The sequence below is a fragment of the Myodes glareolus genome, chromosome 8, assembly GCF_982192425.1.
Source record: "Myodes glareolus chromosome 8, mMyoGla1.1, whole genome shotgun sequence".
Lineage (NCBI taxonomy): Eukaryota > Metazoa > Chordata > Mammalia > Rodentia > Cricetidae > Myodes > Myodes glareolus.
Window position 1 is genome coordinate 31,046,014 of NC_142033.1, and position 25,880 is coordinate 31,071,893.

The following is a 25,880-nucleotide window of genomic DNA, read 5'->3' on the forward strand; positions in this document are numbered from 1 at the left end:
AAACTTAGGGCCAAACTGAAGAACCCAAATAGGTATTCCTAAGCAAAAACATTAGATTCCCTGCTTCTAATTATCTACCCCTACCCCCAGAGTGTGCTGAAGCCTTCCCTATTTTCTCCTATTCACTGTTTCATTTTTTATACACAGTAATTTATTCTATTAATCATCCAATATTAGACACTTGAACTCATCTAAAAATTTTGCAAACAACACATGCCTGCTCATATATCATTTTGTAGCTGCTCCAATACATCTTTTGGATCACCACATTTAAAAGTACATACGTACACACACACACACACACACACACACACACACACACACACACACAATTTGAAAAAGGATGTCAACTTTCTCTCTCATGCAGTAATAAACCCAAGAACTTTTTATTTTCCATATCAATGAAATACTATCAATATTTTGGGCTTTCCCTATAAGACAAGAAATGAGCTCATCCACAGATACAGTTCCAGTTTCTCTTTCGGACAAGGTCAAGCATCCTTCCAAGCTTTCTGGGGTCATTGGCAATTCCTCTCCTGTCAACTGTCTGCTCATATAGTTTCCAATTGGCTGCTCGCCTTTTTTAAACTCCTCAACTTTAGCAGTACAGAAATGCAGTTTTACACAAGTTGCGTTTTTTTCCAGCTTGCAATTTGCTTTTGGCTTTGTCTGTAGTGTTTTCAGATGTATTTTCATATAATTAATATTATTTACTTGGTCTCTGGATTTTGAGTAACAGCGAGGAAAGTTTCTCCCACTCTTAGTTTGTAATGGGTTCACATATTTTCCTTCTAGGAGACACAGGATATTCTTCTTTCCTTTATATATCAATTATCATATAACCTATTCATTTAAAGTATATCACATATCATATAACCTATACACTTAAAGTATGTAGTATATGCTGTTTATTTATCGCATCATTTTTACTTATGTTCAATATAAACATTACATTGGCTATTTTAGCTATTTTAAATGTACAGGAAGGTAGTATTTGCCACATTCACCACGTTACACAATGATTTCCATTTCTAAAACGTTTCCATCACAGAAACTGTAACAGTTGAGAATGCCTCCATTCTTCTCTCCTCCAGTCTCTTATCTCTTCCTCTGTTCTGCCTCTGAATGTATCTACTTCAAATAATTCATAAAGTCAAATCATGCAATAACTGTCCTTTCTCTTATGTATTATTTAACTTAGCATAACATTTTCAAAGTTTACCCACGTCATAGCATGCATTGAAACTTTTTATCTCTTTAAAGGTTGAATAATATTCTATTATTTGACTATACCATATTTTGTCAATTTACTAATCTTTTGATGGACACATGATGTTTTCGTCTTTTGGTATTATGAAGAATGCTGCAAACACCCTTATAAGCCAACACAATAGTATGTACATCAGTATACAACACTTGATTCAAGTCACTGGAATCGCTTGGGTCTGCCCTCGGAAGGAAATGCTGAGTCATCTGGCAACTTTGCTTCTTAGGAACTGCTTGTACAGAATGAGCCATCCGGATTTGCATGTTCTATGACTACCCTTGAACAGCACCTCTCAGTTTCTCTCCTTGCTTCCCAGAAAGTTAAAATAAATCATTAGAGTTATGTGTTTTACAACTGAACCCAGAATGATAAGACCAGCGATACCAGTTCTTTAAGGGACACTTTCATACTAGTGTGATTAAACAAAGTACATTACAGCTTTTGTCCTCACCCAAATTGCAAGGATGCAGATGATGTCCTAGCCACCAGACCTACATTTCTGCTAGTAAGTCCCCAGTAGGTTGTATTCTGTACAGTTCTGGATCTGTCAACATCTGTCAACAGTCTGTGGTCCCATGACTCCCTGAGGCCAGTTGGTGTGCAGTGAGAGTGTGCTGCTCCGGCATGCCATCAAACCCATTTCTTACATGGCTGTAGCTTCTCATCCCCACTAACAATGGAAGAAGGCGCCAGATGCTCCACACCCTCAATAACTCTTATCCTTTTCATTTCATAAAGACATAGTCATCCTAGGGGATGAAAGTAGATCTGACTTGACACTTGTGTTTTGATTTGCATTTGCCTAATGACAAGTGATGTTGGACATCTTTCTCATGCTTGTTGGCTATATGTGCATTTGCAGAAATACCTGCCAATGTCCTTTGCCCATTTTTAAAACGGGTTGCTTTGTGTCACAGAGTTATCTGTGTGTCTGAATTTAAAATCCTTTTCAAACTGATAATTTACAGATATTTTTTCCCTTCGAGGCTTACTTTCAGTTTCTTGATAATGTCCTTTGGTGCAAAGAGATCTTTACATGAAGTCTGGTTTAGTTATTTTTTTTTGGACATTATAAGAATCCAGCGTCAATCCCGAAGTTCTTAAGATTTACCCTTATATTTCTTTCTAACAATTTATGGGGTTGGTTACTATGCTTAGGTTAATGACTCATCTAAATTTTTATAGTTGGTGTGAGCTATGTATCTAACTCAATTCTTTTGTGTGAATATCCAGTTATCTCAGCCTCACCAGTTGAAGAGATTATTCCTTCTTCCTTAGATGAACCTAGTAGCTTTGTATTCTAGAGCTATCTTTATGCTAGTACCATGCTGTTTTAATTATAATAGTTTTGTAGTGAGTTTCCAAAACAGAAAGCATGAGTCCTCCAACTTTATACTTATTTTTCAAGGTTTTGTTTGTTTGTTTTTGCTACCGGGAGCCTTTTGCAGTTCTGAATGAATTTTGAAGATTGGCTTTTGCATTTCTACAATACAGGCCATTGGAACTTTTAGAGGAATTACCTTGGATCTGAAGAATATTTTGAACAGGACTGATACCTTCAAAAGATTAATGAACCCTTATTTATGAACCCAGGATCTCTTTTAAAGTTTTTTCTTTACTCTAACTTAGCCCAAGTCACGCAACATCTTCGAAAATTATCATTGAACACAAGGGACCCAAAGAGTCCCGACTGTTAACAATTGCACTAAAATCCGTTTCACTGTAGTTCACAAAGCCTCATTTTATTTTAGTTTGAATAATAGCCATCGAGAAAGAGGCAAAACAAACTTTTGACTCTCGGTATTCAGTTGGAGAACCATTTCTTCGGACATTGATGAAGGACTTTGGGCTACATCTTCAAAGTGGCAGGGGACACAGGGACAAGCACACAAGATTGAAAGCATAGAAGCATATTCTCATGAGGACCAGGCAGTCCTTGTTGTTGGAGGACCAAATGGAGTCATCGTTGATGTAAGTTGAATCGAAGTTGACGATGTGCAAGTCCTTCTTAAGATACACATGGTTCAGCCTGTTTACCGTTCGAGCAAAGGAATACTTAGAGGCACAGCTGTAGGCCTCCAGGCTGTACACTTTCTTGAAGTGCAGATCAAAAAATGGATTGTCCTAGAAGAGAGGGAGAGAGAGAGACTGGGTTTACTTTTCATTCAGAGTCATTTCCTGGATACCCACAGTTTGCTGGCTGTGCCTATTGATTACAAAGTCTCAGTGTCAGGCATGTTTCTGAAATTTACAGATCAGCTTTCCAAAGCTAGGAGAGCCAAACAGAATCACTCCTGAAAGTCAACAGTACAATCTTTGCTTTATCCCAGTCCCCAACTCCTGCAGGCATTCCCTGGGAACCTGCAGGCCACTCTGGTCGGGGAAGCAGGTAGGCTAACAACAGATCTTCACCTTCTTTCCAGTCCTCTAAATCCGATCTACCAGACTCCTCCCAGTCCTTCAGCAGACCATCTGTTGCAGCCTCTCTTCTCCTCTTCTCCTCTATCCAATGGATCACACAGATCTTCCACTCTAACGCCACTGCCAATTCATTCATTTATCCCAGCCCCCAACTCCAGCAGGGATTCGCTGGGAACTTGTAGGCCACTCTGACCAGGAGAGCAGGTAGCCTACCTAAGATCTCTACCACTCCTTACACTCCTCCGGATCCAGTCCTCCAGTCCCACACCATCTCTATCGAAGACCTCCTGCTTTTGGCCTCCCCCTCTTCTCTGCCCCCATCTCCAGTAGATCCTGCAGACCATCTCCCCCAACCTCCTTCCTCACCCATCTGTTATCCCAGCCCACAACTCCAGTAGGCTCTCTCTGGGAACCTGCTGGCCAAGCCTGCCAGAGAAGCACGGAAGCCAGCAAGGATGGCAGGTAAGCGTCAGATCTTGACTCTCCCTCCCCTCCTCCGTAGCCAATCTCCTAGCCTCATCTCCAGCTCTGTGGCAAACTAGCAGTTGTGGCCTCTCCTCACTCTCTGCCTCCATTCCCAGGGGACTAAGCAGACCCTGGTGGAACACTGTGGGTGACCATCTCAGGGACATGAAAGCAGATCAGTTCAACATAACTCAGTAGCCAGTGTTGGTTCAAACATTGAGATTCTAACACCGAGAAGTTTATTTTAGTCATATTTAAACACACCACAATTTGGTTTTATTCCCTTGATCTCCTTTGGTTGTATTATTGCTCTAGATAGAACCTCAAGTACTATATTGAAAAGATATGGAGAGAGCAGATTATCTTGTTCCTGATTTCAGTGGGATGACTGTGCGTTTCTCTCCATTTAGTCTGATGTTGGCTGTTGGCTTGCTGTATGTTGCCTTTATTATGTTTAGGTATGTTTCTTGTATCCCTGCTCTCTCCAAGACCTTATTTATGAGGGGATGTTGTATTTTGTAGAAGGTTTTTTCAGCATTTAATGAGATGATCATGTGGTTTTTATTTTTCAGTTTGTTTATATGGTGGATTACATTAACAGATTTTCATATGTTGAATCATCCCTGCATCTCTGGAATGAAGCCAACTTGATCGTGGTGGATGATTTTTTTGATGCGTTCTTGGATTCAGTTCGCCAGTATTTTATTTAGTATTTTTGCGTCAATGTTCATGAGTCAGATTGGTCTGCAATTCTCTTTACTAGTAATATTTTTATGTGGTTTGGGTATCAGGGTAATTGTAGCCTCATAAAAAGAGTTTGGCAATGTTCCTTCTGTTTCTATTGTGTGGAATAATTTGAGGAACATTGGTATCAGTTCTTCTTTGAAAATCTTGTAGAAGTCTGAGCTGAAATCATCTGGTCCTGGGCTTTTATGAGTTGGGAGATTTTGATGACTATTTCTATATCTTCAGTGGTTATAGTTCTATTTAATTTACTTATCAGGTCTTGAATTAGTTTTGGTAAGTGATATTTATCCAGAAAGTTGTCCATTTCCTTTAGGTTTTTCAATTTTGTGGCTTACAGATTTTTGAAATATGACCTAATGATTCTCTGGATTTCCTCCATGTCTGTAGTTATGTCCTTCTTTTTATTTCTGATTTTGTTAATTTGGATATTCTCTCTCTGTCTTTTGGTTAGTTTGGATAAAGGTTTGTCTATTTTGTTGATTTTCTTGAATAACCAACTCTTTGTCTCATTGATTCTTTGTATTGTATCTTTGGTTCTATTTTGTTGATTTCATCTCTCAATTTCATTATTTCCTGCTGTCCAATTCTCCTGGGTGAGTTTGTTTCTTTTTGTTCTAGAGTTTTCAGATATTCTGTTAACTCTCTAGTGTGGGATTTTTCAAGATTAATCTATCTATCTATCTATCTATCTATCTATCTATCTATCTATCTATCTATCTATTATTTATTATGTATACAATATTCTGTCTGTGTGTATGCCTGCAGGCCAGAAGAGGGTACCAAACCCCATTACAAATGGTTGTGAGCCACCATGTGGTTGCTGGGAATTGAACTCAGGACCTTTGGAAGAGCAGGCAATGCTCTTAATCTCTGAGCCATCTCTCCAGCCCTCCAGTTTCTTTATGTTTGCATTTAGTGCTGTGAACTTTCCCCTTAACACTGCTTTCATTGTGTCCCATAAATTTGGGTATGATGTTTGGTCATTTTCATTGAATTTTGGGAAGTCTTTAATTTCTTCCTTTATTTCTTTCTTGACCCATTGATGATTCAGGTGAGCATTTTTTAATTTCCATGTGTTTGTGGGCTTTCTGGAATTAGTGTTGCTGTTGAATTTTAATTTTAAGCCATGGTGATCCAATAAGATACATGAGTTATTTCAATTTTTTTTGTATATGTTGAGGTTTGTTTTGTTACCTAGTATGTGGTCAGCTTTTGAGAAGGTTCCATGAAGTGCTGAGAAGAAGGTATATTCTTTTATGTTTGAATGGAATGTTCTATAGATGTTTGTTAAGTCCATTTGAGTCATAACATCTGTTAGTTCCCTTATTTCTCTGTTAATTTTCTGTCTGACAGACTTGTCCAGTGTTGAGAGTGGGGTGTTGAAGTCTCCCACTCTTAGTGTATGGGGCTTAATGTGTGATTTAGGTTTTAGAGGTGTTTCTTTTACATATGAGGGTGCCCTTTTATTTGGGGCATAGTTCTTCAGTATTGAGATTTCCTCTTGATGGATTTTTTCCCTGTGACTAATATGAAATGTCTTTCTTTGTCTCTTGATTGATTTTAGTTTGAAGTCTATTTTGTTAGATATTAGGATAGCTACACCAGCTTGTTTTTTAGGTCCATTTGATTCAAAAAACTTTTCTCAATCCTTTACTCTGAGGCAATGTCTGTCTTTGAGGTTGAGGTGTGTTTCTTGTATGCAGCAGAAGAATGGATTCTGTTTTTGTATCCAATCTGTTAGCCTGTGTCTTTTTATAGGTGCGTTGAGTCCGTTTATATCAAGGGATATTAATGATCAGTGGTTGTCAGCTCCTGTTATTTTGTTTTTTGTTGTTGGTGATATTATTGTGTGTGTTTTCCCTTCTTTGGGATTTGCTGCTATGAGATCATCTATTTTCTGTGTTTTTGTTGATGTAGCCAATTTCCTTGAGATTTCTTTTTAGCACCTTGTGTAGGACTGGGTTTGTGGCTAGGTATTGGTTGACTCTGTCACAGAATATCTTGTTTTGCCCTTCTATGATGATGGAAAGCTTTTCTGGGTATAGTAGTCTGGGCTGGCATCCATGGTCTCTTAATGTCTGCATAGTACTTGACCAGGACCTTCTGGCTTTCATTATTTTCATTGAGAAGTCAGGTGTACTTCTATAGGTCTGCCCTTATATGTTACTTGGCCTTTTTCCTTTACAACTCTTAATATTCTTTCTTTATTCTGTATGTTTAGTATCTTGATTATTATGTGGCAAAAAGATTTTTTTATCCAGTCTATTTGGTGTTCTGTAAGCTTCTTGTATCTTCATAGGCATATCTTTCTTTAGGTTGGGAAAGTTTTCTTCTTTGCTTTTGTTAAATATATTTTCTGTGCTTTTGAGTTGAACTTCTTCTCCTTCTTCTAGCCCTACTATTCTTAGGTTTGGTCTTTTCATGGTTGTTTTGTGTTAAGCTCCTGTTAGATTTAAGTCTATTTCCTCTATTGTATCTTCAGTGCTTGAGATTTTCTCTTCCATCTTTGTGTTCTGCTGTTTATACTCGCATTTGTGGTTTCTGATCATTTTCTTATAATTTCCATTTCTATAATTTCTTCAGTTTGTGTTTTCTCTATTGTCTATATTTCAGTTTTCAAGTCTTGAATAGTCTCTTCCATATGTTTGATTCTTTTTTTCTTGGTTTTCTTTAAGAGATTTGTTGATTTCTTTCAATTTTTAATTTGTCTTTTCCTCCATTTCTTTGAGGGAATTATTCATTTTCTCTTTAAGGGCCTCAAACATTTTCTAAAGTTATTTTTTAGGTCATTTTTTTTCTGCTTCATCTATATTTGGTTGTTCAAGTCTTGCTGTTACAGGGTCACTCCTTTTTGTGTTTGTCGTGTTGCTCTTTGTGATGTTGTGTGTGTTCTTACCTTGTGTACCTATCTTTTCCTCTGATTGGTGGAGTTGGGATTGTCTGTGTCTCTGGCGATCAATGTTCTAGGTGCCAGTGGATCCAAGGCTCAGGTGCACTCGTGGTGCAGTCAGGGCCATGGTTTCTATCACCCTGTTGGTCACTCCATGTTCCTGAAGGTTGCTCTGCACTCCTGGGGGTTCTCTGCAATATTGGGGGTCGTTCAGGCCTGCTTCCATGGAGGTTGCTGCTTAGGGCTGTTTTCTGCTGTAGTTGCTGCCTTGGGCCTGCTCTGCAGAGGTTGCTGGCTCAGGCCTGCTCTGGTAGAGGTCACTGGTTCAGGCCTGTTTCTGTAGATGTCCCTGACCTTGGTCACTCCCTCAGAGGGCCCTGTCTTGGGTTCACTCCTGCAGAAGTCCCTGGCTCAGGTCCAGTACCACAGAGGTCTCAGGCTCTGGCCTACTCCTCTGCAGTTGCATTTTTGTTCTGATAAACCCTTTCAACAAAGTAGTTTAATATACAATTAACTCACAAAAATCAGTAAACCTATTTTGTACAAATGACAAACAGACTGAGAATAAAATCAAGGAAACAACACCTTTCATAATAGTTTCAAAAATATAAAAGTAACTCTAACTAAGCAAGTGAAAGACTTGCTTATGCTAAAAACTTCAACATATTAAGGGAAGAAATTGAAGAAAATATCAGAAGATGGAAAGGCAGTCCCTGCCCATAGATAAGTAGGATTAATATAGTAAAAATGGCCACCCTTCCAAGAGTAATCTATAGACTCAGTGTGATCCCTATCAAAATTCCAACACAATTCTCCAAAGATCTTAAAGAGTGAATCTTCAGGTTCATTCTGAAACACACACACACACACACACACACACACACACACACACACACACCACACACATTCACAGATGATAGCTAAAACAATCCTGAATAATAAGCAAACCACTGGCAGTATCACCATTCTTGACCTAAAGTTGTACTACAGAGCTGCTTTGACAAAAACAGCGTGGTTTTGGCATAAAAAGACACTTTGATCAATGAATTCAAATTGAAGACCCAGAACATAAATTCACATGCCTATGTACTCCCTCCTTTTTAAATAAAGAAGCCAGAAATATGCATCAGAAAAAAGACAGCACCTTCAGGAAATGCTGCTGGTCAAACTGAATACACACACACACACACACACACATACACACGCACACACACATGCACACATATATATGAATCCAAAGACCCATATTCTTGCGTAATACTCAACTCTGCATAGATCAAAGACTTCAACATAAAACCATATACACTGAACTTGATAGAAAAGAAAGTGGGGAATATCCTTAAAACTTACTGGCATAGGAGACAACTTTCTGAACACAACATGATTAGCATAGGCACTAAGATCAACAATTAATAAATGGGACCTGATGTAACTTAAGTACCACTCTACAAGATGAAAGCCATACCTGACACTGCTTTTGTGACAAAGAACCTGAGAATAGATAGCATAGGGTAAAACCAAAAACTACTGTTAATAAACAAAAAGCAAAAAACCCAAACCTAGCAATAAAATGACTCCTAATGACATTCTGCTGTACTCATAGAACAGAGTCTTGTTCATCTCTAAACGGATGTCTCCATTAAATCCTCCTCTCAGGGATCAGAAAACCCTGGAGAGGATTGGGTGGAAGAAGTGGAAGAGCCAGAGAGGATGGAGGACATCAGGAAAACAAGGCCCTCTAAGCCAACCTGATAGAAGCACATATGAACTCACAGAGACTGAGGCAGCAGGCACAGATACTGCATGGGTCAGCACCAGTTGGGGTCCTAGGAGAACCTCCAATTGATAACCACTTGCAAATGAAAACTGGCTTCCCCCAAGGGAGTCTCACTGGGGAATCAAACTACTCTTAAGGGTATAGGCTACATGCCCAGCAGTAGATGGCCAAGAGTAAATGAACTCAATGGCATCTTTGGAGGTTTCTTGTCTCAAACTCTGTCAGGACTCTCCCTTTAAAAAATTATCTTATTTTTAGTCTATATTTTATCTCTTTTTACCTACAAGTCCTTTGATTATACATTACATCTTTCAGTTTAGTGTTTTTATGGGTTTCCTGAGTGTGCAAACGAATGGATCTCTGTTTCTTGTACCTTGTCTTGGGCTCTTTTCATCCATTTGTTTACTTTATCAATTCTGATGTATTAGTTTTTGTTTATCTTCCCTTGTTGTTATCCCACAGAAGCTTGTTTATTTTCTAGTGAAGAAAAAAGGGGCTGAGTCCAGATGGGAGGGAAGGGGAGAAGGATCTAGGAGGACTAGAGGGAAAGGGAACCATAAATCAGGATATATTATATGAGAGAAAGAAATCTATTTTCAATAAAAGGAAAAGAAAAAAAGCAAGCAGTAGCAAAGCTTGTTTGGAACATCCATGACTTTTCAGTTGTATAAATAAAATGTCATATAATGTTTAGTAACCAAGTCTTTCCAGTAAGTTTAAGAGAATGGGTAAGGATAGAAGAAGGAAACAAATTCTCTTGCAGACTTCTGGAGGAAGTCTAGGTTTCTTCCTACACGGACTAAGAAATTGGTCCTTCACACTCCTTTGGAGACAAATGGGGACAGCCTGGATAGCTCATCACCCTTTGATATTGTGCAGTTTGTCAACTTGATAACTTTGAAGTGAACAATATAGAATAAGTTTTGGCAGAATAGTGAGAGCCATGGAGTCTTTTGACCGATATGGGCAAATAACCCAATACTGACAAAGCTCTTGCTGTTGCCAGTGATCTTTTTTTGTTATGTGTTAGAATCGCGACAATCCCTGCTGTTGTTAATAGGAAAGGAAATGTTTGTAGTAGTGCTCAAAATACATCTCCATTCACAAGGTACATCATCTGCCCAGCTCCTAACTAGCATGGAGGGCAAAGAGTTTAAATTATTTGTTTTGCTTTCCTAGTATTTATCTACTGTAACTCTAAGTTCTCAAAAAAAATGTGTGCTGGACTGATGTAAGTGCATCAAAAGGAGGGATGGAATTAATTATTGCCCTAAATAACAAACAAACTGGTAGGGTCCAAACCACATGAGAACACTAACAATCATTTAAGTTCCTGTTGTAACTATAGGCAAATTATTTATCTGATTTGACTCCCTTTTTTAGACCAGTGATTCTTACCCCTTCTAATGCTATCACCCTTTAGTACAGTTACTCATGTTGTAGAGAGCCCCAACCGTAAAATTATTTTTATTGCTACCTCATAACTGTAATTTTGCTACTGTTATGAATTGTAATGTAAGTACCTAGATTTTCTGATGGTCTCAGGTAACTCTTGTGAAAGGGTTGTTCAACCCCTAAAGGGGTCTCAGCCCACATGTCGAGAACCACTGCTTTAGACCGTCGTTTTAGATCAGTTGCCAGCTTACATAAGGGGCATTCTCAGGAGATCAGTTATAAAAGCTGCTAGTATAATACTTGATAAAGGGAAGGTCTCTTTCTCAGATCTGCCCAGTCTTTCGTACTTGTAATACTTCTTTAGTTTATACAATCAATATTTAAAAAAAAACAAAAAAAATCCAAAAAAAAAACCAAAAAGAAAAAACTAGTTCTAGACTAGAGGCTGGGGAGACGGCTCATTGGCGAAGCTCTTGCTGGACTGGCGTGAATATCTGAATTCAAATCCCCAGCAATCACGTAAGAAGCTAGGCATGGCAGCCTGTATCCATAACCCTAGTGATAGGGAAAAACAAGCAGACAGAGATAGGTAGATCCCAGAGACTCAAGAGCCACAGATTGTTGGTACTATACTGGTTAGTTAGACTAAAAATAGGAAGTTCCAGGTTTGTGGAGAGACTTTGCCCCTCCCCCCATACGGAACAGCCAGGCAGTGGTGGCACACACCTTTAATCCCAGCACTTGGGAGGCAGAAGCAGGTAGATCTCTGAGTTCAAGGCCAGCCTGGTCTATAGAAAGTGTTCCAGGACATAGAGAAACCCTGTCTCGAAAAACAAAGACAGACATATGAAAAAACTGAGGAGCAATTGAGGAAAATATTTGAACATACACATGGGCAAGCACCCTCACACACACACACACACACACACACACACCTGCATACATGTACCTTTCTACACACAAACATACACCAATGCTTTAAAAAAGTGATATACAGGTTGACCATAGCAGCATATGTCCAGACTCCTAGGACTTGGGAGGTTGATGCACGAAAATATCCATGATTTGAGGCCAGTATGAGATGCATAATGAGTTCCAGGATAGCCTGAGCTACATAATAAGACTCTATTTGCAAAGCAAAAATAAATGACGTACAGTGGTGCAATGATTTCCAAGGCTGCACTTTGCAAGTCACATCTCACAATGCTTTTCTAGCTGTCATTATGGCAGTTGAAGAACAATTGCAGAGAATCTCATTCGTGTGTGTGTGTGTGTGTGTGTGTGTGTCACACTGATTGTGCTTCCAGATAGTTTTCTCTCCCAACACTTGCCCCTCATCATGTGGGGAAAATCTTTCATGTCCTTGAAATACTTAGAAAAGGTCAATGTTTTCCTTTAGCCTAATACCTAAAGGCAGAGCAAGCACATACACAGAACACAGTCTCTTCTTCCCTATCCCCTTCTTTCTCACTCTACTCTTTTTCTCTGCTAAGATTCTAGAGCTGAGAAGGGAACTCATGGATTTGTAGTACCCCCTAAATGTATAATTGGGATAATAGTTTTTAAAGAGGACATTTAGGTGACCCATGTATTTACTGGCAGAGCCAGGACAAGATCCGAGACCCCAGCCAGCCCAACCCACCTTTGGTACAGCAGCCTATCTCTTGCTATACAGCAGTCAATCTTCAAGCCCAAAATTATTTTTGTTTCTGCTTTACAAATTGAATTTAATTGCAGACTTTTCCATTTTAAAGTTGACAACTGGCCTATATTGCTCTATTTACTACTGTGTCATTACCACTGATAAAAATTGTCATTGTATCATTGCTATTGATAGAAATCAACAGTAAGTATTTACTCCTGAGGATTTAACCCCAAGAGAAAGGTGGAAACTCCCAGAGGAGCCTGGAAGGGAAGTTTTTAAGAGAGTGACTATTTGGGCAATATAGCATTTCTCCTGGCAATTTAGTATTGCAGGTCCTTAAGCAACGAGAGAAGCAAAAACGAAGAGCTTTCCATTTTTATCTGGTTCACTCTCAAAGACCATAATCTTCAAGTTGGAGAGGGGAGAATCAATAACTGTGCAATGGAATTAGAGGCCAAGAAAAGTAGGAAAGAAATAGAATACAGCGAACTGCTTCAAATGGATTAAAGTTTTTTAAATGACAGGCTTCATTTATATCACCAGGTGCTGGTCAAACTCAGCAGAAATAATTATGACATAAGTAATTTTTGAGGATGAGGTGGGGGAAAAAGACAAGTGGAATGAAATGAATGAGGACAGCTAAGTCCTAAACCACAGATTGATAAACGTGCTATAGATTTCCCATAAGTATCAATGCAATATAAAAATTTGGTAAGTGCCAAAAAGTAGAATGAAGAAAATAACTCAAAATTTGTACCTCTGTCATGCAGGGAACTATTATTTTATGTGAGATTATGAATATGTTTTATTACCATTGGTTATTAAGAAGCTGTTTCAACCAATGGCTTACTAGAGTAAAGCCAGGCAGAAAGTCTGAACAGAGATATAGAGAGAAAGTAGGTGAAGTTGAAGAGATACCGTGTAGTTGCTTAAGGAGACAGATGCTCAGAACCTTTACCGGTAAGCCGTAGCCTTGTGGCAGATACACAGATTAATAGAAATGGGCTAATTTAAGATATGAGGTCTATCTAGAAATATGCCTGAGACATTGGCTGAACAGGGTTGTAATTAATATAGTTTCTGCGTGATTATTCAGGTCTGAACAGTTGGGGAATGAATGAGCAATCTCTGCCTACAATTCTTAAAGTTTGTTTCATATATAAATTTACACACACAAATGTATATTTACATATAAAAGCTAAGGTTTAACATTTTGTATTGGGTGCAAACTAATCTAACTTTGTGGACATGCCATAATATGTTTAATCAGTTTCTAAGAACTCAACATTTAGTTAAAATATATTTTCAGAAAATGTGAGTACTTAGGACACAAAGCAATGACATATCTCAATTCTTTGATCAAAAGTCCTGTCAAATACACTCAGTTTTAAAAGTGCTATTTCTATGTGACCCAAAAGGTAATAATGGAGTACAAAGTGGTTCAGAAAATGACGAAGATCAAACATTTTTGATTGGCACAGTCACTGAGTCGATGGCACCATCAAACGCTATAGCTGAGAGAACAAAGGAACCCCAAAACTTAATCTGGATTAGAGAGGGTGGCCGTGGAAATATCTGTTGGAAAAAATTGCTTTTAAAGTTGCAGGACTGAATGGTAGATTGCATTTAAACTGTCAAGAAGAGCTTGGGAAAGATGCTTTTAGATTTCATAGACAAAAGTCAGATTCCAACTCATAAAAGCAAATCATAAAAGACAGTATAGATCATCCCAGGAAATTAATCCATACCACTTAAGAACAACATAATGTCATCTTAACACTTCGTACATGCCAAGAATATAAAGCAGGTCATCGAACATAACGATCGGCTGTGTATCGATCCTGCGCTACCTTTATAAAACGCTAACGCTTACGGTATCAGCTTCTTTTCCGTCAATCATCTGAAGATCATCCAAAGACCACTTCTTTGTTACTTCGTACTTTTCATCTAGACCCACTCTGTAATGCTTCACCATGATAATCTTCACTTCATCAGTTTTGGTCACTGTAGGACAGAAAAAACACAGATTCTTACTTCATACCTTCATTCTCCAAGTCCCATATCAGTATTATTTCTCTCCCTTTTATTTAATGTCCTTGTACCCAAATTATAAGTACACTCCTAATGTAAGTCCTGGTGTAACTGAACTTTTGTCAATATGCCCCCAGATTTGCCTAAGACTTTAACTTTATTTTGTGACAATTGTCCGTCAGAACACCGAGCAATGTACTTCGAACTCTGGCCTTTGTGGTGAGGCAGAAAACAGAAGACTGAGCAGAAGCAGACAGTGGAGGACAAAATGCTCACCAGAGCAAGCCAGAATCTTATTTGGTGACCTTATGAAAAATTAAGGTACGAATAGCAAATGGCTCTGCCCGCACAGCAACTCAGTCCTGAAGAGTGACCATGCACAATGGTGACACTTCCTTCTAAAGTTGCTGTGAGACTTTGAATGCAGGTGTGCCCGTGACACAGCTTCCACTGACTTGTTTGGTAATGTTTGAGATTGTCACTGTGTGGCTCCAACTCTAGCGTTCCAAATGTGTCACCAGCACAGACAGTTTTAATATTCTGCTTTGAAAGGCATGGGAGAATCCTTCTGTATTTCATATGAACAAAACTGAAATTTCCTTGTCCTGAAATCACTTGTCTCTGGTCTCATTGGAATATCAAGTTGTTCTATGAAATTATCAATGAGTCAAATACTCCTCAGTATTTACGGGGTATTTGCTGTTTGCTGAGTAAATGCCATAGGGAGACTGCTAAGAAACCTGGTTTCTGCCCTGACACTCAGGATTTCAGTAAGAAGGGAGACTATGCAGGGGTCATATGTACTAGGTTATTGGAAGGAGGTGGTTGCGGGTCCGGGGAGGATGCCTAAACTCTTCAGATGGTTAATGTCACCCGGAGAGTTGTGAGCTGGTTGTGTCTTCTCAGAGTGAGACTGGGATTTGTTTTGGGGAAAGATTCCTTTGGTTATGAGAGACTTTGGTATGCTGCTGTGATTTGAATGGGTCCTCCAAGTTCTGTTGCTGGAAACTTCATCTGCATTGCAGTGATATTGAAAGGTGAGGCCTTTCAGAGATTAGGTCAGGAGGTCAGAGCCCTCATGAATGGATCAATGGTGCCATGGCAGGGGTGAGGTAGCTTTTGCAGGAGGATGCTCCAAGTGAAAGGATGCTCAGCCTGACCTTTGCACATATTTTTTCTTCTCTTGTTTCCCCTCTCATACTCTTTCTCTCTCTGCCTTTTACTACAGGTGATGTAACAAGAAGACTCTCGCTAGATGTCTCAGTCTTGGAATCCTCATCTCCCACCAAACTCTGAGAAATAAATCTGCTCTTTATAAATTCCTAAGTCATGAGTCATTTGTTATAGTAGCACAAGTCACACTGAGACAGACACATGACCTTCTAGCTATGTAGATATAAAGCAATGCATTAGAGTACCCTCATAGTCATAGATGAGAGACATGAACAGACTGTCCAGAGTGGAAATAGAGGATCGCTATGTGGGCACTTCTGGGAGAGGGTCAGTCTGAGGAAACTGACAATCTCACCAGGTGAAAGGAAAAGAGGGGACTGTGTAGAGTGGCTGGAATTAAGATACGGTGGACAATAAGGTTAGTTAGGTTTGGAAAGATGTTAAAATGTTTTAAGTGGCTTTGGACCTCAAAAGAGGCAGAAACCACTCTGGAGTTGTGAGGAATCTAGAAGTGACCGGCTGATCTCAGAGTTGACAGAGTGAGTACAGCTTCCTAGAGAAGGGAGTCTGGGCCAGCTGACAAGTCCAGCTTAAGGGCATTGCGACAGGTGTTCCGTGCAAGTTCCTACAGCAACACCTAGTCAATAGTGAGCCAAGATTTAATGACACGGTGTCCTGGGCAAGAATTTCCCTGGCAACACAATGCACAGGACTCATAAGAGAAGGTCATGGAGCTGAAGGACCTTGGGGAGGAGACACTGCTCTCAGCGGGCTCTGCCGTGCCATGTCCTAGAGTCGTATCCTGACACCACTGCAGTGTGGTTTACAAGAGATCATTAACCACTAGAGAATAAATGGCACTCACTGGTGTTAGGAGGGGCTCACGAGAGTAAAACAGACTCATATGGAAAAACGAACGCACACAAATGACTCAAGAGAGTGCCCAGTAGACCTCCATGGTTGTTGGTAGCCTCAGAATGGTTTGTGGGCGGTAAAAAAATTGTCAAATTGAAGTCAAGTTTCAGGTAAGGTTTTGATGATGCTGGATTAGGATGCTACATGGTGGGAACCAAACAATGGTGGTGAATCCAAACAGAAAGGGGGTGGATGTGGGCCAGACGGTGGAATAAAGGTGGTGTACGAGTGAAGTGTCTGCAAGTTACCTCGGCAGGGACTGAGATGGAAGTTACATAGTCTTGGAATGATTTGAGACTTGTGTCTGCGGGATGATTTTCAAGGTCAGACTCAAGGGGACATTTTCAGAGGCAAGAAGTGAGAGAGAAAAGATGACAGCTAAGAGGCTGGAGAAGAAAGAAGAGGCAGGCCCGACAGCATCATGCCATGGAAATCAGCTAATGAGAACAGCTCCTATGGAGTCACTGAGCTGAGACAGAGAGGCAAGGGCCTGAATCTGACTCGAAAATCACTGACCCCTGCCCTGAAGGCTATTTCTATGTGGTGACTGGTGAAGGCAGCTTGCACTAATGTGCAAGGACTCTGTGCACTAACACAGAGTCCATGTGTGCTACGTGCTGGCTCCTGGACAGTAGCACAAATAATAACAACTCAGAGACAGAAATTGGGGTTCGACCTGAAGGCCAGAAAAACAAACAGCCAGCCACTGGCTTTTACCTTTACCTCTGTCCAAAATGACAAGCCTGCTTCCAGGAATCTCAGAATGAGACTGCGTGTGAGAGCTGTCTTCTCCCATCTTATATTCCTCTCTAGGGCTGGGATTAAAGATGTACACCACTGGAATCAAAAGCATGCACCACCAGGTTTCTATGGCAACTAGTGTGGTTATGGGGAATAAAGGTGTGCGTTACCACTGCCTGGTCGGTAAGGCTGACCAGTGGGGTGATTTTACTCTCTGATCTTCAGGCAAGCTTTATTCATTAGAATATAAATGAAATATCACTACACTGGGCCAGGTAAGACTTTAAAAGCTGGTAGTAGGAGGAGTTAAAGGGTATGATGTACACCTCACACTCTAGGAGTTTCGAGGAGAAGGGATGACACATTTGGGGACAGAGGAAGTAACTGAGGGGCATGTCTGGAGAAGACATCAATTATAGGTCTTAACTTGGGGTCAGTGAAGGCAGAGACTCTGGGATCTTCCTGAAATTGTGAGAAGTTGGTGTATTTCAGCACTTCTATATTTATCTGACTCCAAAGAAGATCCAACCGCATGGGCCTACCTGTTAGCCTTGGGAAGATGCACACACAAGATGAGGACGGTGGGCTGAAGGGGAAGGTTTGGTAGCTTCCACGAGGAAGCAGTATGTCTGTCTCGTTAGAAGACCCACCTCAGAATCAGGACTGTTATCGCCCCAGCTTGCTGTCTCAGTAGCAGTAGAGGGCCCAAGAGACGACAGCGGCAAAGAGATTTGGAGAGATTATTGTACATTGTATGGAAGTATGATTTTCAGGGAGCAAATCCCACGGCATCGTCTACAAGTTATGAAAGCCTGCTGATTGACTGTGGAGCCTCTCACCCTCTTCATTAAGCCCATAAATATTTAAATGTCCCTTGTGAATCAAGCACAGTGCTAGGAATTGAAAAAAATTAATGAATTCCCATAAGGCCCCATTTCTGCTCTCACTGTGGCTGCAGAGAGTGGAGGCTTCAGAAGAAAATCTGCAAAGGGTGTTGTCAGCAGTGTGTGAATGAGGCCCTGTTGGATGAGGGCCAAGGAAGAGGGGGTGTGGCCAGGACAATAGAGGAGGGGCATGGCCATCTACCTGACTACAGGAAAAAAGGCTCGGAGAGGGATGAACCCGAACTGTCAAAGGCAACAGAACTTACTAGAAGGAAGAAAGGGATAAAGGCAATTTTAGCAATGTGTGGGTGCAAAAGCAAAAAGCATCCGGCATTTTTTGAGTCATGGCAAGTATTTGGTATTGTTGGCATGAAGCAAGAAGGTGAACAGGAAGAAGGGTAGGGAGGCGTTAGTTCCCGCAAGGACTGGAATAGGTTCAGACATTATTCTGAAAACTGTGTACACACGGGGTGCCACTGAAAGGGATTAGATAAATGGAGAGGCCATGATTTGCATAAAGGATGGGCTGGCGGTAAGGAGAGGAGAAAAGATGTTAAGACGATAATCCCTACCAGCGACCAAATTTTCTTACGATAATGGTCATTTCCCCTTCGGACGAGACTCAGACAACATAAGGACGCGCCTGGAAGTTAAGCTTTTGCAAGATGGCGTGGTGCAGAGGGAGAGCAGCCGCCTTCGTCTGATAAAACGACAACCTACTTTAGGGCTAAGGACTTTCCAAGAGTTCTCTTCAGCCACGAGCCAAAGGAGTCTGCTGAGGCTGGAGTTGACCCAATCCCTAATTTCCATGCCTGGGCTTGGCTGCCAGCTGGAATTAAGTGGCTGTCTCCACATTAATGCAGTTGGAAAATGGAAACTTGTCACATTGTCTTAAGAGCCCAAATGTGTTTTATAAAGTGTGAATGTTAGCGAGTTGTTTTCTCTCACTCAGAGGATCCGGTTTGTTACTGTGATTTAAGGGTGGTATCTACGGATCTGGTTTGTAACTATAGTTTAGGGATGATATCTACGGATGTGGTTTGTAACTATGGTTTAGGGGAGATATCGATGGTTTAGGGGTGATATCTACAGTTCTGGGGAGCTGCAGAAGAAGCCTGTTCTGGATTTAAGATTTTATTTTATTTTCCCAGGTTTTACATTTCAGTGGATATTTTCAGAATTCCAATTTTTATAACCATCACTATTTCAATTTTAAAGGAAGTTTTGTCTTTAAGAAATCCCATCACCTCTTAAAAAAAAACACCAGCATTTAGGAAGCTAATGGAAGAGAACTGGCCACTGGCCAATTGGTTTGAAAAAAAATAGTCAAGATCGAGGAAATGTGAAACTCACAATTAAGTCTCCCAGAAATGCATTAAATAAATAGATGCTTCTTTTGTTTTGTAATTTGGTGTTATGTAATGGTTTTCATCATTTAAATTAAATCACAGAAGTCATCATGAAATACTTTTAAAAGCCTCAGTGAAATGTCACACTCGATTGCTAATGCCCTGTGGTTGTTGAGAAGGCTAAGGCTGATTTCACCAAAATCATATTTTCAAATAAAAATTTTCTATAAATGTCTTTATAAAATCCATTTTAGGCTACATCATGAAATCTTTAAAATAGCAAAATGATTGGTTTGAAACAAGTTAGGACTTGTGTTATTGGTGAACTTATAGAAATGCAAGACGTGGAAAAGAAAGAAGCTGGTTTTTTGTAGAAACAGAAGAGCCAGTGAGGTTTATTCAAGGTTTGTTTTATCAGCCCCATTCTAGAATATTCCTAGTGTACCACCGAAAGCAACGTGGTTGAAAAGTTAAGCACACATGGACCTGACTTTCAAGTCTCCCTTTGTCATCTACTGGTTGGTGATCTTGGGCACTCTGACTTCATTGTCTGTAAGAAGTGACAAATGTGCCAACATACACTAAGTTCTTGAAGTATCTGCACACACGTGCTGAGGTGCAGCTATTATCAGTTAGAGTGTGGAGATGTGGAAGGAAGTTTGGGTTTAGAATGAGAATCTGTAACCTTAGGTTAATCACTTAACTTTTTGTGAGCGTCGTCTCATCTGTAAAGCATCTCATCTGCACAAAGATAAAAAGGGAGAATTCACGGAAATGGCCTTAAATGAACTCATGTCTGACTCTGAGCAGGCAGACCTCACGGCCCTCCCTGGCATCTCAGCTGTGAGGCTTCACTCTAATAATGAAAGTGATTAAGCAGTTTTCCTTCTTCAAAACTTTATAGTTTTTGTGCAGGCTACACGTGGTGTGGCACAAAAATGTGGCCGATGGCAAAAACGTAAAACCCTTCGTGAAGTCCAGAAGCTTCAGAGAGCTCACCGAGATGCATAGTTTCACAGAGACTGTGGCAGCAGGCACAGGACCTACACAGGTTCGAGCTTGATGGGGTCCCAGCAGTTAGAGGGAAAGCAGACAGGGGTCTCACTCCTAACCGAGAAGCTGTTTGCAACCGATACTAGATGGTAAAAGGAAAATCAGTTTTATCCAATGGAGTCTCATGGGTGTACAGCCATGCTCCGGGGAAGGCCCAGGAGGAGTAAGGCCAACCCAAAATCAACTCAATGGTATTTTTGTGGACTTTTTGGTTTGTTTTGGCATTTTTTATCTTGGTGGTCTTTTGCTTATTTGTTTTGATTTTCTTTTTTTTGTTTGTTTGTTTCTTATTTTTTCTTAAGGAGGGAGATGGAGGGAGGGAGAGAGAGAGAGTGAGGAGGGAGAACATTAAGTTTTGAGTGGGGAGGGACCTGGGAGGAGCTGTGGAAGGGGAAAACATGATCAAAAGATATTGTACTGAAAAACAATGTTTAATTAAAGAAAGAAAGAAATATAAAAATGCATAAATCAGGACTAGTTAAGTATTTGAATGGGCACCTTAAACTAGTTGCATGCTGTTTTTATTTGTGAGTTCAATACAATAAAGTAATTTTTATTAAAAAAAACCATGATTGAAAAATGTTTTCCTAAAAGTATAAGGACGCTTAAAATAATCTAAAAATGAGTATATGCATCATTTAAAAAGCAACAGAATATATCAAGCTTTTATTATATATTTTATTTTTTATTATACAGATGTATTTACAACATATATATACAATCCAGTATATATATATATATACATACATACACATATATAGACATTAAATACTTTTCTATATATTTTAAAAGTTTAAGCTACCTCTTTCAAGGCTCTACTTTTACTTGCTTGTAATATAAACTATCATTAATAAAAATTTAGAAGGGAGAATTGTAGGGGAGCACTTTAGAGGTGTTTAAATTTTTTATGAGTTCTTTGAGAATGTTATATAACATACTTTGATCACATTTACCCCCATCCAACTCTTCCCAGATTCATCTCCCACTTAACCTACCCACTCAACTTTGAGTCACTCTACTCTTTTTTTTAATGATTAAGTTTAATTTGTCATATTCTCTTGTGTATGCAGCCATCAACAGGAGCATGGTCAACCCATCAAGAGCTACAGCCTTAAAAGGAACTGACTCCCCTTCTCCCAGTAGCTGTCGGTTGCCAATGGCTCCTCGGCTAGGGAAGGGATTCCTAGCCACCTCCCCACTCCATGGTGGGATTTTATCTAGCTTGAGCTTTCCACAGGTCTTCAGACACACTGTCACAGCCACTGTGAGTTCATAGGAGCAACTACCCTGCTTTTTATTTCTATTTCAGAGATGTGAGCAACAAGGCCATGAAGGATCACTCTCTTATGACCAACTTCACAGCTGACAGGCAACAAATCAGAGTTCGATTTTCCAATATGACCTGTGTCAAGAATTTCTAGGTCTGTCCCACCACGCCCTTTACTTCCTATCCAGTTTTGGCTAAAGCTACAACACAGATTTTCAAACTCTTCACTTTACATGTGTGACTTATTTTTTCCTCGACCTGCAGCAAGCAGGGCTCCTCCCTACACTGGAAGACATGGCTTTGAACTGGCAGGAAGAGTGGTGCTTTATGGTGGGATAAACTAGTCCCCAGGGAGGAGACACCATGCAAAGCCTGAGATGCAAAGCAAAGAGGTTCCAGGGGATGCCCAATGTACTTTGTAGCTAACTTCTGACAGGGGCATTGAGTGTATGGTGTCTTATTCTGATGTCAGTCATTGAATCATCAAGATGGAATAGAAATTCACAATTCTTGTTTTGGGTGGTTTTGAGACCACTACAAAGGTTGGACTCTGCTCAGATAAGAATGAAGTTCAACCATAGTTAAATGTATTATCTTTACTCAGAAAAATGCAATGGAATATGACTACTCTGGACCAATGGGTCTAATAAGCAGGAACCACTGGATGAAAGGCAATGAAAGGGTTAAAGAGGATGAAGAGGCAATCATGTGACCTTACTCCCTGAAGGTAGACGGGGCTTGAAGTATGGAGCCCCCTGCTTCAACAAGTATCCAGTGACTTGTTTGATTCCTGCCAATAGATGTTTTCCAGGTGAAGTAGTGTCCCACTTTCGGCACTGTCGAGAATCATTTAAACTGCTGTTTGGTTGAAATGTTTTTTCTAACGGTTCTTTAAAAAAAGTGTTACATTTTGGGAAAGTTCTCCCAGGCTGAGGGACATGAAGTATAGCTGTGAAAGTGAGGAACTAATAAGGCTTTTATTTTGTGTGCATTAACTTTAGGTGGAATATCCTGAAATCATTTCTTCCTCATCTCAAGAGGAGCTTGATTTCAGAATCCCTGAATAAATACTTTCCAAATGTTTAATTGTAGGATATATGTATATATATATATATATATATATATATATATATATATATACTTAGAACAAACTTAGTTAATTATAGAATTATTAAAGGGAGCCCCTAAGATATTTTTGGCAAATTAGATTTCATAACTTACTATGACTATTCTAATTTTAAAACTTTTTATTTTAAAATACTGCCAGTGCTACCTAGTGAGAAGCTACTTTTATAAAGCAAGAATCATAACAGGTAAAAATTATTATATTTTATATTAGAATAGACATCCTCTTTTAGCATAGTGAGTAAAAATACCTTTTGATTCAGTGAACGGGTGAATGAGAACACAATGTGATCTACTATGTAATTTTAATTCCTCTTTTTACATAACTTAGTTGATTTTATGAACTGTTTAAGTCTCTTACATCTGTTAACATGCCAATTCCCCATGTTTCAGATGTGTAGTAAAATAAGCTTAGGCATTAGATAAGTATTACTATTCTTAATGTTGGATAATTACTTCTACATTTATTAAGAATTGTAATCTTCTAAAGGATTCTTAGAACTTTCTTCAAAGATGCTTGGCTTCCTCTCAGCACGTTTAGAATGCTCTTACAGACCAGTTGTCAGGAGGACAGAGGTAGTGGGCTGTATGAAAATGGGCGTTTGCCTTACAGAGGAACATCTGCAAGTAGCCCTAGGGTTTCTGAGCTCTCTCCTCCTAAGTCCGCGAAGGGGACAGAGTGGCTCGGGCCAGGAAAAGAGAGAGCGGCATACCAAATTCAATAATGAGATAATGACACAAACATTTCTACATAAATTCATAAAAAGTTTGGAAAATCATAATGAATGAAAAAGCCAGTGCAGGGACAATTGTCGTATATTTTGGCAACAGGAAGGAAATACTTATTTTACTAAGTTCTTTATACTTCAGATCTCTACATTAGGGACTGTGCCCCCCTCCCTAAAGTTCTGTCTTCTTGGACTAATATCTACTATTAAAGCATTGGTATTGTTTTTCTGTAAGAGAATGTTTCTAAAGAGGATCTCTTTCTTCAAATTATCCACCAGGAAGTGTCAATAGGTCCTTGGAGGAAAAGTCTAAGGTTCCGTTTTTGTTCTACACAGAAAGGCATTGGGAATGGCTATCTAACTGGGTTCTGTGATGCATTTAATCATATTCAGAAAGCTGCAAAATTGTATGCTATGAAGCAAATTGGGTAAGAGATTGGGGGAAAAAAATCAAACCAAGAGAAGGTCAGATCCAATTTCACTTCTGAACCATTAATGTTGTGTAATACATTTTTTGGGGTGGGGGTGGGTGGGTGCTCCTTAGCACTCTAAAAGTCCGTAGAATATACATTCCTTAACCTGGCTGATTAAACTCTCAAGACGCTCCATGCATGCCTGAGCTGGGTAGGAAGACAGACAACGCTTTCCTATACCGCATATTTAGCTTTGAGTTCTTTGCATTTTGAAACGATACTAGAAAGCGCTGCTTACCTGACACGCAGAGGTAATACCTGTCCTGGACCGAGAACTCGATCTCAATAAACTCGCAGAGATTCTGCGCCAGCGGCTTGAACAGTTTTTTCTCCAAGTCCTCCTTCACCAGCGATGACATCTCGGGTTCCACCTGGCTCAGCCGCTTTCCTTGCGGCTGCCGCTGCTTGTTGCAGCTTAAGTCTCCTTTGGGTGTGCAAGCCCCGGGGTTTTCGCTCTACCCTTCTTATTCGGAGCAAAAGGCCCAGCTCTGACAGTGGCAGCCCCACCTCAGCAGCCTCAATCCAGTATTTATTAACCTCTTCGGCATCTTCAGCATCGCGCCTGCTGCAAGCTGCTCTGGGGAGCCCTGGGCTGGCTCGCTGATGGGGGAGCATATTGATGAACACTGACAGATGGCCACAGGTCTACTTGTGGAGCCTCTGGGTCGGCAGCCTTTCCCCTTTCACGGCAGCACTATGCAGAGAAAGACCACGGCTTCAACTTGAAGCCATTATATAAATCAGCTGTCTGGTGCTATTGATTCGGATCAGCTTCCATTAAGAACTTTGCTTTCACTGCGCAGAAAAAAAGGCATCTGTGTTTATTGCTAACACTTCCAACAGGTCTCTCTCCTCGCCCCTGCGATGCACACAAGCCTTTGCTTCCAAGAGTTTGCACCAATTCCTTGGCCTAAAGTATTCTTAAGATGGCCATTTCTATGGGTCCACTTTAATTCTATGTGTGCCTCCACTCCAATGAAAATCTGTTAGGCACCTGCTAGAGGGAAGCACTCATTATTTGTTTCTCAGGAGGATGAATTTTCTCTTCTCAAGGAGCTTATGGTCTAATAGAGGAGAGGGACACCACACCAAATAAATATTTGACCCACACAGGTGAGAACATGGCACACAAGAGAAGGGAAAACTTGGGAGGAAGGGTGTATGAGGTGTCTTAATCATGGTCCTATCGCTGTGAAGAGATGCCATGGCCAAATGAACTTAAAAAAGAAGGCATTTAATTGGGGACTTGCTTGCTGTTTCAGGGGGTGAGCCCATAACCAACCTGGCAGGGAGTGTGGCAGCAGGCATGCGGGCACAGGACTGGATCAGTAGCTGAGAAGTTACATCCTGATCCCCAGGCAGGAGGCAGAGAAAGAGAGAGACACAGAGAGAGAAACAGAGAGAGTTAGAGACAGAGAGAGAGAGAAACAGAGAGTCAGACAGAGAGACATAGAGAGAGAGACAGAGATAGAGAGACAGAGAGATTGGATCTAGTGTGGGATTTTGCCACCTCAAAGCCCACCAACAGTGGTAC

General features: G+C 40.2%; 1 protein-coding gene across 1 annotated transcript; it reads right to left on the reverse strand.

Annotated features, from left to right (window-relative positions):
* Window positions 1-351: 351 nt before the first annotated feature.
* On the reverse strand, window positions 352-24,826 carry Exoc1l (exocyst complex component 1 like). The gene is made up of 3 exons (XM_048415225.3): window positions 24,585-24,826; window positions 14,481-14,611; window positions 352-3,391 (listed from the first exon to the last, which is right to left on the reverse strand). The coding sequence occupies exons 1-3, from the start codon at window positions 24,703-24,705 to the stop codon at window positions 3,125-3,127; spliced, it is 519 nt and encodes a 172-aa protein (XP_048271182.1). The 5' UTR covers window positions 24,706-24,826; the 3' UTR covers window positions 352-3,124.
* Between the last annotated feature and the right edge of the window lie 1,054 nt (window positions 24,827-25,880).

Coding starts and splice junctions, on each gene's coding strand:
- Exoc1l (XM_048415225.3), bottom strand. CDS start 24,705: ATGTCATCGCTGGTGAAGGAGGACTTGGAGAAAAAACTGTTCAAGCCG. Junction 14,612..24,584: donor GTATTACCTCTGCGTGTCAG/GTAAGCAGCGCT, acceptor TCTGTCCTACAG/TGACCAAAACTGATGAAGTG. Junction 3,392..14,480: donor ACGGAAAAGAAGCTGATACC/GTAAGCGTTAGC, acceptor CCTCTCTTCTAG/GACAATCCATTTTTTGATCT.